Source organism: Monopterus albus, unplaced genomic scaffold (assembly GCF_001952655.1).
Source record: "Monopterus albus unplaced genomic scaffold, M_albus_1.0 scaffold89.1, whole genome shotgun sequence".
In the NCBI taxonomy this organism is placed as follows: Eukaryota; Metazoa; Chordata; class Actinopteri; order Synbranchiformes; family Synbranchidae; genus Monopterus; species Monopterus albus.
This window is the reverse complement of record NW_018127969.1, coordinates 969,996-985,608: the sequence shown is the minus strand read 5'-3', so window position 1 is coordinate 985,608 and position 15,613 is coordinate 969,996. Positions and strand designations below refer to the sequence as shown.

The 15,613-nt window shown below is 39.2% G+C and overlaps 1 protein-coding gene across 2 annotated transcripts in view; it reads left to right on the top strand.

Annotated features, from left to right (window-relative positions):
* The window catches only part of srgap3 (SLIT-ROBO Rho GTPase activating protein 3), a 57,404-nt gene extending 45,272 nt beyond the window's left edge, over positions 1-12,132 (top strand). The window contains exons 12-22 of one of the 2 annotated variants that reach the window (XM_020607762.1): positions 416-446; positions 900-960; positions 1,560-1,637; positions 1,756-1,890; positions 3,132-3,237; positions 3,958-4,185; positions 4,385-4,458; positions 6,066-6,246; positions 6,471-6,620; positions 6,718-7,033; positions 8,537-12,132. In XM_020607762.1, coding sequence (XP_020463418.1) covers positions 416-446; positions 900-960; positions 1,560-1,637; positions 1,756-1,890; positions 3,132-3,237; positions 3,958-4,185; positions 4,385-4,458; positions 6,066-6,246; positions 6,471-6,620; positions 6,718-7,033; positions 8,537-8,983 — 1,807 coding nt within the window. In that variant the 3' untranslated portion in view covers positions 8,984-12,132. The remainder of the gene's footprint in view (positions 1-415; positions 447-899; positions 961-1,559; positions 1,638-1,755; positions 1,891-3,131; positions 3,238-3,957; positions 4,186-4,384; positions 4,459-6,065; positions 6,247-6,470; positions 6,621-6,717; positions 7,034-8,536) is intronic. The other variant, XM_020607761.1, reaches the window with a different exon arrangement.
* Positions 12,133-15,613: the final 3,481 nt, after the last annotated feature.

The window sequence follows — 15,613 nt, the reverse complement described above, 5'->3', positions numbered from 1 at the left end:
TCTTCACTTTGGCCTCGTGTTCCTCCCTCTTCCAGCTGCCCTTGATCATGATATAACGCCTCTGTTTAACCTCTAATCCTCTTCCTCCCTTCTGTGGTTCTGCCAGTGCAGACAGACAGAGCTTCAGTCAGCTGTCTCTTCAATCCCCTCCAGAACAATTCATCATCTCTGATTTTATTTCTAAATGCAGTCACATTTTGAATGAATGAAAAGCAGGAAGCAGGAAACAGCAGTGGGTCTGCTTTGTCCCGCACTGCACCCGGTCCTTTACATCTCCATAACTTTCCAATATCCAGTCCCTGTGCTTAGCCTTCTTTAACCTCCAGAGGGTTCATTCATCATCTGAACTTTCTAACTTTGGCTTCTCTGCTCTCTCTTCACCCGCTTCTCTGTGCTTTGCTGCTTTCTGTGCCAGAGGAAGAAGGAATGCTCGTACCCGCATCCAGGTACCTCTCTTGTTAGAGAGTGTAGTTCAGGGTGCATGACAAACTAAGACTACTCAACCAATAGTAGTAATTTACTTCCTACTGCTTCATTCACTTGCTATTTTCCTGTCACTATTCTGTGGCATTCATTTGTTTGTTTTATACTTGTCATGAGATTTACTCAGCAAAATCTTTATGAGCCATAAGAACCAGATATTAGATTGTCTGGTTTAGTTTTTTTAATGTTGGGAGGCATTAGACTGATTCCATATTGTGTCTCTTTGGTTAATACAAACTAGAACAGGGGATATGTTATGTGTACATATTCCAAAGTTACTATAATGCTGCATGTTTGATACCTTTTCAAGTCACTGTATAATTAATAGCAATATATTGTAAAAGTAACATGCAGGGTCACGTTTTATTTAATGTTACTACTTTTTTGCATCTATGTTTCACATTATTTTATTTCAGGATTCAGGTCAACCAATTCCACTTGTTGTCGAAAGCTGTATCAGATACATCAATCTATACGGTAAGTCTCATATCAAGTTGCTGTGACCGCTACTTTTGAATGACAGGAAAGAAAAAGCCGTTGGAAACTCCTTCAGCCTCATTAGAGGTGACAGCAGCTATTGGACAGGGAGGTCCATTTCCACAAATAGCTGCAGGTACAGCAACTGACCTGCTCTGCTCTTCACCTCGGTCCCTGAGGTGCTTAGCTGTCTGCCAGATATTTTGACAACAAACATATAACAATAGATCACACAAAGGGAGTTTTGAAAGTCCCACTGGTCTCTTTGTGTTCAGTTCAGTTGCCCCCCTCAAACATCTTGATAACTCCTCCCTCTCTACCTTTACATCTGTCTTCAGCTCATTGCTTTAGCCTACAGGTCTTTACCTTGGATCTGGACCTAATGAAACTCCAGAAAATTGATTAGGAGCCATCTAACTGAAGCCATATGCTGCAGCCAAACTGAGGGGCCCTCTCCTGGAAAATATATATCTCTCTTTATGACTAGATTACATTTTCCACTCTGTGTTATGTTTCCAATGGGCTTTCATGAAGTTGGCACTGGGGTTTGGAGCTAACATAACTCTGAATGTATAAATTCTGCCTTGTATTTCTTGCAGGGTTGCAGCAGCAAGGCATATTCCGTGTACCGGGATCACAGGTGGAGGTCAATGATATTAAAAACTCATTTGAGAGGGGTGAGTCAGACACAGGAGGCATCATGTTTCCTGTTTTCATGTCACAGATACTTAAACAGAATAAACCCATTTAACAAATGTATTCAAAGCACTGAAAGCGCACGTTTTTCTTAATCAGGTGAAGATCCCTTGACTGATGACCAAAATGAGCATGATATTAACTCAGTGGCAGGGGTGCTGAAGCTGTATTTCAGAGGACTGGAAAACCCTCTCTTCCCAAAGGAACGGTTCCTGGACTTCATTTCTACTATCAGTGAGTCACACACAACAGAAAACATTCAAAGAAAGCACAGTAATGAGTGGACTGGTCAAATAGAAGAGTGAAAATGCACCTTGCAGTTTCTTAGTAACTCTGCTTTACTGAAGAAGAGGAAGGCATGCGGTGCAGCACATGGAAGCAGTATGTCCTAATATTTACCAGAAAGCCAGTAGAGAGTGTGGGTCACATGCACATGTTCACCACATAATCATTTCCCCTCTGTTTCTAATAGTTTGATCATTCAGTTTGCCTTAGAGGTCTAGTGAAAGGTAAGAGGGGGTGTCTATTAAAGTGTTTTCAGAGTCTTGTCTGCCTTTGCTTCAGACCCGGATCTCACTTTGATCAGTCTTTAATGCTAGAGTTTATACTGTCAGTATATACCAATCAGCCATAACATTATGACCACTGACAGGTGAAGTGATTATCTTGTTACAGTGTCAGTGTGTGGGGTATATTAGGCAGCAAGTGAACATTCAAGTCCTCAAAGTTGATGTGATGGAAGCAGGAAAAACAGGCAAGTGTAAAAATCTGAGTGACTCTGACAAGGCCCAAACTGTGATGGTGAGATGACTGGGTCAGAGCATCTCCCACACTGCAGGTCTTGGTGGGTGTTCTTGGTCTGCAGTGGTTAGTACCTACCAACAGTGTCTAAGGAAGGACAGACAGTGAATCAACCACAGGGTCATGGACGCCCAAGGTTCACTGATGATGAGGTTGACCTACTGTAGATTAAACTTTTAAAAGTCATTCATCCTTTTCAAAAGGTTCCATTTTGTTTGAATCTTTGTTAAAATGGTTGAAAATGAGAAATACTGTACTTTGGTCTCTATGAAGAGAAACATTCAGCAGCTATAGTGGTGATATATCACACCTAGAGTGTTGAGGCTGTTGAATGTGTCTAAACAGTTCTCTCTAACTTGTCCTCACGACCACAGTTTTCACTCCTTTTATATGTTTTTCACTGAATGGTCGACACATTTGTGCTCTTCCTGACAGTGTAACTATAGAAGCAAACTGATTCACAGAAGATGCACAGTGAGCTGCAGAGTGACACGAGTGCCAATCAACTGCTGCACCGACTCTGTGTACAGTATTAGGCAGGTGGTCATAATGTTATGGCTGATTGGTTTATGATCAATGCACATACTGTATATGTAAACGTTTCAAAGCTATTTGTTTCCTGTTTATCACACTGTAAATCATTATTGTTATGCTCTGTGTTCTCTGTGTTTCAGAGCTGGAGTCTGGAGCTGAGAGAGCACATCACCTTCAACAGATTATTGTGACGCTTCCTCGGACCATCATAATCGTCATGAGATACCTGTTTGCTTTTCTCAATCAGTGAGTTTGTACTGGTTCTCATTACACCTCATAGCACTCATTACAGCTAAGTCTAGGAAAATTAATTAGTTCTCTCCATAATCACCAGAGAGGTGATGCCATTGAATCCTACACCTTACCTGACATGTAAATGTGATCCTTATTGGTCAAATCCATGTTGAACATATCAGTCAAACACAGAATAGCCACAGTCAGGTGAAGAGACAAGACAAGAAAATGCATAAAAGAAACAACATGCTATTTATTGATATATGTGTCCACAGCATTTTAGAATTTATTTTCAGGCTTGTAAATGGATGCCTCACTGAAGTAGTATACCTGTCCTCTGGTAATGGCAGTTATTAATCCTCTTTTACTGGGTTTGCCTGCAGAACAAAGAGTGATTTTGTATCCCAGGTTCTACTCTATTCTCCTATACCCCTTCATTTTTAGAGCTGTTTCAGCTGTGACTTTACTGCTCAGCCTGAGCTTATATATCATTTGCAAAGATTGACTTTGACTTCCTCTTTCAGCTCTGAGTGATTCGGTTACCAAGTGTGGGTTGTGTCATTTGTTGTGTTTTCTAAGCAAATATCCAACTAAGCTGCACAATGAAGCATGCAATACCTTTTGTCAAAACTGTGATCGGTAGCTGTAGCTTTGTCACTCTCAAACTGATTAATAGATGTTTTATTACACACAATACGCAGGAAAAATGCACAGTGATGTCCTGTCTCTCAGTCTCTCCCAGTACAGTGACGAGAACATGATGGATCCATACAATTTGGCCATCTGCTTTGGTCCAACACTGATGCCCATCCCAGATGGCCAGGATCCCGTAGCGTGTCAGGCGCACGTCAATGAGGTCATCAAGACCATCATCATCCATAATGAAGTCATCTTTCCCAGTCAGCGTGAGCTGGATGGCCCAGTGTATGAAAAGTGCATGACTGGAGGGGAGGAGTACTGGTGAGTACTCAGCAGGTTGTAAACATACAAGCAAAGGACTGTTAATGTATGTTGAGAATATATCAACTCTGATTTGTTTACAAGAGAACTGATATTTTATCAGCTAATCACCTGGTAATCATGCTTAATGTGCATAAACCAAATATCTGTCTTCCTCCAGTGTCTACATATAATTGACCCTTTCTTTTTGCTCCTGCAGTGACAGCCCTCACAGTGAACCAGGAACTATTGATGAGCCCGACAATGGAACTGAACCACATACTAGTGATGAAGGTCTGTCCATAACAGCAGTGATTTTTCATCTTTTTTTTTTTTTAAAGAAAGACGCTTTGTTATCATCAGTGTTTTATGTCTTAACTATGCTAGCAGCAGTTGGTCCGTCACTGTGGTCCAGACTGAAATATTTCAACAACTCACTGCCATAAAACTTGGTACAGACCTTCATGGTCCTCAGAAACCCAGTAGCCTCTTTAGCTTTACTTTGGGTTTAGTGCTAATTAGTAAATGGTAACATGTCAGTGAACATGACATAGTAGCGTTGCTACTGTGAACATGTTAGTCTGCTGATTTTAGCATTTAGCTGAAGCCACTAGCTTAACTGGACTGCTAGCATGGCTGTAGACTCACACAAGCCACTTTACCTGAATTACCTCATTTAATGTTAGTGTGTGAACTGTGGATATTGTCTGTGTGCACTTTAGTCAAGATCTAGAAGAGCTAGAAATAAAAGTTATCACTATTCTCGCCATTAATATACAATTAGAAAACTTTTGAAATTGTCACAAACAATTTGGCAAAGAAAATTGCATTTGTACAGTTTTTACAATAGAAACCAACATGAATTAATGTTATTGATAGATGATACTGCCTGTCTGTTTGAGGAGACACATAGAAAATCTAATTCTCATCTTGGCAAATAGTATGGACTTCAACTGAGATATGTACAATGGGATTTTAGAAGTCTTTGTGGATGAGAAAGACTTAAGTAGAGACTGACCCCCTTTTAAGTGCATTTGACTGAGAGGTGAGAACAGTTTGTGCTGCAACCGCTTAAGATCGCAAAGGCTTATGTGATGTTTGAAGCTGAAGGCAAGTTGAGTAAACAGTGCTGGCATGTAATGCTGCCTCTTTGATATTTGTGTGTGTGTGTGTGTGTGTGTGTGTGTGTGTGTGTGGAAGTGAGTATCTCCTCTTGTTCTGTTTGCTCTTTGTTCAGCATTAGTCAGCACATCCCTTGGGACTTTCTCCTTTGTGCAGTGTTTCCTCATTTATCCTCTGAGCTTTGAATATGCAACTTGGCTCGGCACAAAAGACAAAACAAGTGTAATACACAAAATAATATCTCCTGTGCCGCCAGTGAGGAGTTATCACACAGATCTATGAAGTTTGGAGTATGCTGGGTCAGACTTGAGTAACCCTATCTCATAGCTCCTTCTGTACTTTTGGCTGAATTCATCAGAATCACAGACCCTTTCTTTCTTTTCTTGCTCGTACTGAGAAAAGAGAACAAAGGCTGATTACCTGCTGTAGGCTCTGCTTTTCCTGGCCTCAATGCTGAGAGTCTTATGTGACATTAAAACTCTGCTGCAGTGCTGTTTCTGTACTCAGTTTAGTTCGTGTCCTCTGGAAATAGTTCAGCTTTCATGGAAGAAAAACAAGCTGATGTTGTAATTTGTGAACATGACTCTGCCATGCTGTGGTGAGAGTTACTTTATTTTTTGTGACAACTAAAACCAAATTTGACAAAAATGCTTTTCAACCTTATTCTCTCTAACAACAATGGTCCTCTTTAGCATCCTTGAGAGACAAAACAAACTCAAGCACTATCCCCTCCTTCTCTTCCTCCGCTTTGTTGATTCTTTTCCCTTTTTGTCTGCTAGAGGTTGAACTGATTGAGGCCATTGCCAAGTTTGACTATGTGGGACGCAGTCCAAGGGAGCTGTCTTTCAAAAAGGGAGCTTCTCTTCTTCTCTATCACCGAGCATCTGAAGACTGGTGGGAGGGGCGTCATAACGGCGTGGATGGCCTCATCCCACATCAGTACATTGTAGTACAAGACCTGTGAGTAACAGCAGAATGTGTTTAAGTAGCTGTTGTTTAATTCTCTGAATGATTTTTGAGTTTAATCCCTTGGTCTACTTATCTTACAAATCAGTGAGGCTGACAGTATTACAATACATAATAATATGCTGGATAAATAAATGTAAGTCAGTTACACTCAATGTTTCATAAATTATTGTATGTGTAGGCTTACATGCTCACCACCAGTTCCTGTTTTGTTTTAGGGATGATGCTTTCTCAGATAATCTTAGCCAGAAAGCAGATAGTGAGGCGAGCAGTGGACCACTGCTGGATGATAAGGGTTCATCCAAAAATGAGACACCATCACCATGTGAACAGTCACCTGATTACAGCTTCGGAGGAGTCATGGGGAGGTGGATACAATTAAGAATAATTACCCTCCTTGATTAAAACAATTATAATATTGAGGAGCCTTTCTGCTTGTTGGTCTGACTTGGTCCCTCTTCACAGGGTAAGGTTGCGGTCCGATGGAGCTGCAATCCCTCGTCACCGGAGTGGCATGGACACCCAAAGTCCTACCAGAGCAGCTGACACGCCACCACGAGCTGCAGCCTGCCCCAGCAGCCCCCATAAGGTATCCATAAGCAAGGGTCGTATAGAGAGCCCGGAAAAGAGGCGCCTTGGTACCTTTGGCAGCGCGGGAAGCATCAACTACCCAGACAGGAAGGCCTATCCTGAAGGCCACCCGCTGAGACCCATGCCAGGGGCAACTCGTCACAGCAGCCTCGGGGACCACAAATCACTGGAGACAGATGCTCTGGCTGAGGTAGCATTTTGTCATCAACTATTTTAATATTTTTGCTCATGATAGCCTTTTGAATTTGTGTTACTTGGAGTTTACTCTACACCAGTTTGTCATTATTTTAGAATATGACTATATAATTATTAATGAGTAATAGGAAACAATAATAATAAGCTCTACTCTTATGTCAAGGATGATTTAAGTATGAATGGTGCAACAATGATATCAAGAAAAAGAATGCATCACTTTGGTATCATTTGTTTGGGTATTTCAGTGTGGTGTGCTGTCATTAGCAGACACAATATGACGTTTCAGACATTTCCAGCATATAAGATGATTGGGTATGTTTGGAAGAACAGAGCTAGGCCCCCTCCTGTAGCTGTCAGTCCCAGATCAGCAGCTGGAACCTGAAGTAAATGTCAGGGCTGGACTGCAGCTGGGAGATAGATACACCTCGAGGACATGGAGACCTGGAACTGAATAACAAGCAAAAGAAAAAGGCACTAAAGGTTCTGCTGCAAATTCTCTCCTTTATCTAATGGCTGCAGCCATTAGGCTGAAACACAGTCAGGCAAAATGTCCAGTTTGAACTTGATTAAAGTATTAATTTCATTTTATCACTCATTTCAAAATTATCTGCATTATACTTAATGAAGTGTCACGCTGTGTGTAAACAAACACACATTTCAGTTAATCTTAAATCTCAGTAATTCATAACTGAAGGGTTTTGAAAAACTAATAAAGTAACCCAAGAGAATAACATAAAAGATGATAGAAGGGGTTTAACTTGTTTAGCCCATTTATTCCGTATTACACAGATCACAGCTAACCACTCTGTAAACCATGCTGTAGTATTTACAAAATTTGAATGCATTTTGTATACATCATTCCATGCAGTGGTGGAAGAAGTTCCCAGATCCCTTACTTAAGTAAAAGTACAATGCATTAGCATCAAAACATGCTTAAAGTACTAAAAATAAAAGTAATCATTATGCAGAATGACACATTTAACATTGATGTACATCATATGATACAATTCTAATTAGTGATGCATCACTGTGGATATCACAGTTAATGTTGTTGTGGGTAAAGAAGGAGCTAGTTTTAACTATCATACAGTATAAGCTTATAATTTGAATCACAACTGGGGAGGCTGTGAATTTTCCACCCGAGATCAATAAAGTCTAATGATTATACTGTACTTTTTGTATTCATCTGGTTCTGAAAAGTAACTAGTAAAATAAATGTAATGGAGTAAAAGGTACATTATTTGCCTTTAAAATGTAGTGAGGTTTAAGTATAAAGTAGCACAAAATCAAAATACTTAAGTAAAGTACATATACCTCCAAATTGTATTTAAGTACAACACTTGACTAAATGTACTTTATTACTTTCCACCACTGGTATCAGGTATTGATCCATATGAAAATGAGGTAGCAGACTGTTAAGTATCATTTTTGAATGTTATTGTATCACTGTGTGACAAACTCTGCTCTGTTCTTCCCACCTTTGCTATATGTCTACTAGGACATAGAGAAGACTATGACCACAGCGCTCCATGAGCTGCATGAGCTGGAGCGACAGAACACCGTTAAGCAGGCCCCTGATGTAGTCTTGGACACCCTAGAACCCATGAAGAACCCGGTGAGCTCTGAGCCTGGAAGCCCGCTGCATACCATTATGATTCGTGACCCGGACGCAGCCATGCGCCGCAGCAGCAGCTCCACCTCTGAGATGATGACCACCTTCAAACCCACTCTCTCCGCCAGGCTGGTCGGGGCTCAGCTCCGCCCCCCGCCCATGAGGCCCGTACGCCCTCCTCCGGCACAGCACCGCTCAAGCAGCTCTAGCTCATCAGGGGTCGGCAGTCCAGCTGTAACTCCCACTGAGAAGATGTTTCCAAGTAACAGTTCATCTGCTGGTTCTAATATGAATACATCCGGTGATGCTGGGGAAAAGTCTGGTACCATGTAGCAAAGGTGGAATCCACTAGGTGTGAAGGCTGTAATGCTTTCCTAATGAGGGAAAAGCTTATGGAAATGGGTACTAATGTGTGACAAGCAGATCTGGATATTTCCCACTCTGTTTTCTCCCTAATTTAAATCATATATTCAGGATGTTCCTGAAGCAGGCTTGCAGTATGTTACCATGGTGATAAGGCGGTGGAAAAAAGCTGTAGAGGTGTGACTGCATAAAGCTGAGCTCTTTTTGATACTTGATAGAACTCCAATTTAAGAATATGTATTTTAGTTTTACCTTAATTTCAACAAAAACCTATGGCCATGTTCTTGTTTCAGAGATACACTGAATGCAAGTGAAGCAATATGTGTGTGAAATTTGGTATTAGTTCCTATCCAGCACACACAGTCCATTTGATGTTTCAGTCACTCTGCTGATGTGTATGAAAACACCTCATGGACTGGTATAGATGTGACGTTCAGGCTAAAATGCCATATCTGTTTATCATTTAGGGCACAGGCCTTATGGCTGCACATACAAGCTTACTTGAAATTGCCATTCTTTCTGTATGTTTTACAGGTCAGTGGATGTTCAGCAAGGTAACAATACAGTGGCATTATATAACCCGGAATGCAGGGTTTGGAGAAAATAAAGGAAACATTAAAGCCCTGTATCACTGTGATCTGTAGTGATGCAGAGGGGTTCTCATATGGTTATTGTAGGCAACAAATATTATTACATTAATACAACATTAATAAAGTTTCAGATTCCAAATATTTGACAAAGTAATAAATAATGACCTTACAGTGTTAAAGTTTAAATATGTCATGTCTGTTGCTGTGCCATTCAGTGCTGAAAATGAAAGCATCCTGGCATGAAGAATGATCTCTGAAATCTTAGACAATACAATCAGAACTTTGCATAGGATCGTGTGCAGAAGGCAGACCAATGGAGCTGTTTCCATGCTCTTCTGTGTCGTGCACATGAAATACAGAAAACTAACACATCAACTACCTTTGGAATCCTGTGGTAAACTTGTACATAATATATAGCTAGTCATTTTTTAAGTGTTAATCTTGTACAGGCTACTACAAATAGGCAATGGGTTGATGTGACTGGCATTTGTAAAGATTATTAAACACTTTTATTTGTCATTTCCAATAAACAAAACACATCGTCTTTGACTATAAAATATATTTCAAATCACCTACCTTATACTGTGTGCTTAGAATGCAATGTAATTGTACTGTAAAAGACTGTTGGACAGACCACAGAGATTAAATAAATGTTTTCTCCGTTATCTTTTGCCCATTTCCACACAATTTGCAAAACTTGAACTGTTTCCTGTTGAAGTTTGATTTTCTTAAGTAACACTGAAAAATGCCCTTTGACAGTTCCTCTTTCAAGTGTAAGATGTGAACCTCATCACAAGGAACTCAAGAGTCAGTGTTGTGACATCCTTCCTTCCTTCTTCTACCCTTTTCTTATCTTTGTTTATAGATAGAGTTTCAGTCTAACATTTTGTTTTTTTGTTTCTTGTTACATTGGTTGAAGACTAAATAAGAACGTTTCAGTGTTTATACCTGTACCTCCTGTCATCCTGACAGCTCTGGTGCAGAGACCTTGTGATCCGCATCCCAAAGAGCCTGCTCTGTTCTGCATGTTTTGCGCTGTAATATCTGACTCATATCAGTGAAACAGTGGCTGTATGTGGTGCCTTGCCTAAAAACGCACAAATAATTCCAATATTGGACTTTTTTTTTTTAAAGAAGCGGGCCTTAACATTTACGAGGGTTGGAAATGATAAAATAAGCCGCTTGTACCAGTTGCTAAAATAGACGTGAATGAGAAATAACAATGCTTGATTGAGCAAAAGAGAATATTAGCATGTTAGCCAGGCACTGATTCCAATGTTAAATCTGCAGTTGTTCTGTACATTCTGCAGTGTTACTGAGACATGCTGTAAATTGAAAATATTCACTTGTTGTCAATGTATTGTCTGGTTCTTATTTGTCACAGATACAGGTACTAATATTCAGGGTGGGAGAGAGTTCCTACAGCCAGAAAAAGGCAATACAGCATTTAAAGTCATACAGCGCACTCACACCCTCTGCTGGTTCCTGCTGGGTATTGCATCTTGTTCTGAACCAGTGGGCACCATCACCACCACATGGTCAATGTGAATGTGATCCAGAGCTGAGAACTTAATTACCTGGTTAATCCATCTTCTTACTGTCTGTCCTCATCACAGTTTTGCACCTGTTGAAAACTATATGACAAAAAAAGCATACTGTATGTTTACTGAGATACAAAGGAAGCACACAATTTCAAAGAGTGAAATTATCATTATTACATTTAACTAGATTATTTTTTTTTAATTTATAGACACTTGTGTAAGTGAAGCAGAACAAATCTGAGTGCCTTTTGTGCACAACATAAATTTTTATTGGACTTGTATATTTGCTTTTTTAATTGTAATGTTGTATAAGTTGCCATGTTTATTATAAACTGATGTTGCTTTTATATCTTTTACTTTCTAGTGCTACTCAGTTGATAAGCCACAGCAAAGACTACATTGTGTAAAGATATTCTGCTCTTGAATTCCATCATGAACTGCTCATTTGTGTTTGGGTGATCTCTGAAGAATAGGAGACATAAAAACTACTGTATACACAATCTACTGGTAAAGTTCAGGAGAATCATCTCAAAATACTTCTGTCATCTTTTTGTTTACCCTGTGAACTGCCTGTGCTGTGCTTGAGCCATAATTCTTGTCATTTAGCTCCCTCTCTTCCAACAATGAAGCACTGCAGTATTGTTGGCAGCAGCCAGATTAATATGGACCCTCTACGTGTAGAGGTTATATAGCACTCGGCGCACTCTCATTTTCCCCACATGTAATGTATGCTAAAATGGAGAACACTGTTTGTCTGCTGACATTAGTTTACTAATCAAAAAGAACATCACAGTGAGATAGCAGACTGCCGTGGGGTTGGAGTGTGAGTTGCTGTCACGCTGTTTACCTTTAACTGTTTGTCTAGTGATGCTGTTTGTTGATGAGTGTCTGGTTGGTTGAAACCCTGTGATGTAATGTACACCATGCTTTTGCTGGATGTCGAAAACCCCTGCGTCCAAATAAAAACATTATAGTTCTGTGATCCAGATATTCAGAGTAAATTGTTTTTGATTTGTGGTGTTAAAGAGCTGAGATCTGTTTTTGAACAAAGAAGTTATGTGATGTGTTTCTCCTCTTGGTTTGACTAACCTTGCTTTAGATACAAGGAAAACTTGTGAAGCTGAACCGTAGTTTGATTTCCTCATTAACACATCAGTAACGATAATCCAGTAACCATAGAGGCCATTTATCTCCATAAATCTGTTTAATGTTGCTACTAGGAGTAAATTATGGAGATAATACTTATGTACTTTTACCTAAGTAAGGTCTTGAATGTAAGACTACTGCTACTTTCATTTATGTCAAAGCTCTAAATACTCATTTCACCTTTACCTTCCATGTGTACAAAATGGAGGATTTTAAAACTTGACATTTCTAATTTTAATTTACAGACATAATGGGGCAGAACAAGGTGAGGCAAATGCAACTCTCAACAATAAAGCAATTCAAAGAGACTTAAAACAAATTAAGGCAAAAAAAGATATGATATAAAAGAAACAAGTCTATATAAAAATACCGCATAAAGCATAAAACAAACAAAGAAAGGAGAAGGTTACAGCACAGATACAGTATTTTTAACTGAAAGTGGCAAGTATAGTAAGTTTAATTTGAAAGGAGAAACAAATAAGGTAACTCATACAAAATCATAAGGAGAAAGTCAGCACTGAACTGATGGCACCCACTGGGCAGTGCCTGTAGTTCATTCTGTGACCACGTGATGGAGAAGCTGCAGCAGAGAAAGTGATGAACCCGAGCTTTACATGTTGAGTGTGTCACTGGCACTCGATTCATTATTCTCTAAGGATTATGAAAGAGCTTTGTAGTAATGGCTGCACAGAAAACAAAGTTTTCTATAAATTACATGATCACATGAATTGAAATTGTCTTTCCAATCTGTTGGCCAGAGAGTGATACAGCAGCAGCTCACACTGACAGAGGATAAACAAACTTCAGTTTGTTTTAGCTGAGAAACCCCTGTTCTACAAGAACAAATGGTTCCTTATCAAACCTGTCTACACATGTTTTATTAGCCTAGAGGTAGACCAGTTATTAACAGGTAAAGATCTACTAGATATACTCTTCTAAAGTGTTAGCGGTTAAATTATACGCTCAGTCTGGGATCTCCATGTGTTAAAGGTGTGAGGTCATGTTGTCTAAATTAATTCAGGGATGATTTCAGAAGCAATTTTATTTTCTCAGATGTGATTTTAAGTCATAATATTTAACCGAATATTGCCTTTGTTAAGATAGAGGGTCTATTAGACAGGAATCAGAGGTTATTAGGATGACACAACAAAGGTGTGTGTTAAAATACAATTACAACAACAGAAAGAAGCACTGATGGGTCTGTGTACGAAGAGTGACATATTTATTTGTGACATGTAAGAGTGACATGACAATTATGTATCAATGTACAGTATATATAAATGTCTCATCATGACTATTCTTGACTCCAACTGCTTTGTGATCGTATCAGAAACCTTTGGAATTTACAACTGATTTTGTTTTTCTTTATTCCCAAAACCAGTGACCACCATTACATACACATCCTTAGGATTTAGAAGACTACAAGTGAAAACAACTGACGATGTGCCCTGCGTGTGTTTGTTAACTCTTAGCAATAGAAAAAGTGGGTTTCACATAAAGATACAAAGACAGCAAATTATCTTATGCATTAATTAGACTAGAAAAAATAAATTAGAAACTGGTACCCAACCAATAAATCTGCAGTTACTTCTTCTGACATGGAAATTGTTTTAAGCCTCCCTAGAATGAGTTATGAGTCATCAGTGAAGAACAGATGCTACAGCTGGTTTGACAAATAAGTTGCATAAGCCCTCTCCAGTGGTCTAATTCGCCATACCTTTGATTATAATTAATATGCATATGAGAGCAAACTCTTCAATAACTCATAATAACCGAGCGTCACAACAGAACGAAATTATAACTTCTTGTTTCTATCGTTGTTTTCTCTGCCTTCAGCCTAGCTACATCAGAATAATTAATGGTAAAGCAGTTACACGCTACGTTAAAAACCCCTTAAGGACCAATGACGAGTCATAGATCGATTGTCTTTGTCATCAGCAAACTGTATATTTCACTAGTGACTGCAAAACATACTTAATGTGTACTTGTATATACACTCACCAGCCACTTTATTAGGTACACCTGTACAATTGTATGCACTACAATGCAACACTTCTGCCTTAATATTTGTGTTTATGAAGCTCAAAATGTTTCAGTTTTTGGTTAAATTGTCATAAATGTATAAATTTTATTATACGTTTATTATCCTAATATTCTGACCCTCTCATGTATGTAGCCTGGGAGGACAGAAATATAGAGACACAGATCACAGTGCTACAGCAATCCCTCAGATCCTTTATGCTATAAACAATTTTTTTACTTTGAGAAATTTTACAAAAAATGCTGACCTCACTCAGAAGTCATAGCATCAATTTCTGTATATCTATGAGGCGTGTCATGCAGTGATTTGCTTTGTTAGGCATGAATGGAAAGGAACATGAGCAATCACAAGACTTTCAAGGTTATAGCAGATGACAACACCTCTGAATTTAGGGACCTTTTTAGCTATGCCCATATATGTTTGATGAACAGGGATGAAGAAAGGTACTGTCATTGCATCATGCATTATAAATTACATCCAAACACACAGGGCAAGTCAACCAGGCTGTTTGCATTGCTTGTGCACATCCTTACACAAACTACACCAACGAATGCATGACATGCATGCAGATTGCACATTCCATATCTGAGATCTTATCACTGCCTCTTTACAATTATGGTGCTTTTTGCAGTGGCATGTCAAATGTGGCTTTGCACTAATAACAGGACTCTGAAGTGAGGTTTTTGAGATGAGAGTTGCCAACATTAAGACCCAAGGCAGCTGACCCTGCATTAGCAATGACTGATTTTTTTTGTAGCATGTGTGTTCATCTGATGCAGCTGAAAACAAATTACCCAAATAATTTTGTTAGTTACAGTTAGCTTTCATTTTACAGCTATTTCCGGGATAGGCAATTTTAAGTGTGATTAAATGTCTTAATGATTACTTCAGTGATTCCCTATGGTTAATACAAAGGTTCCTGGACAGCAGGCCATTAAAATGATCCTAACCATGTTATTCATGAGCTTACTAACCCAGTACAGGTAAATGGTAGGTAGTAGTTGTTCATTTTATTGTAACATTACTGTGGCTTCATGCATGGTTTGTGCAGAATGCACAAGTATTATGATAGTGTTTTCTTTTTTTTTTGAAATTCTAATTCAGTGTCCTTGTGAAGGGTGAGGGAAGGGTCCATGAACTGACAATTCTAATAAACATTGGCCTCACAGTATTCCCAATCTAATGTAGTAAAAACTAGCATTACAGTTGAGCCAAGGGGCACCCTAGGAACCGAATGTTTAGAGTGCATGCCATGTACCCCAAATTCAGCCATGCTGTAAAT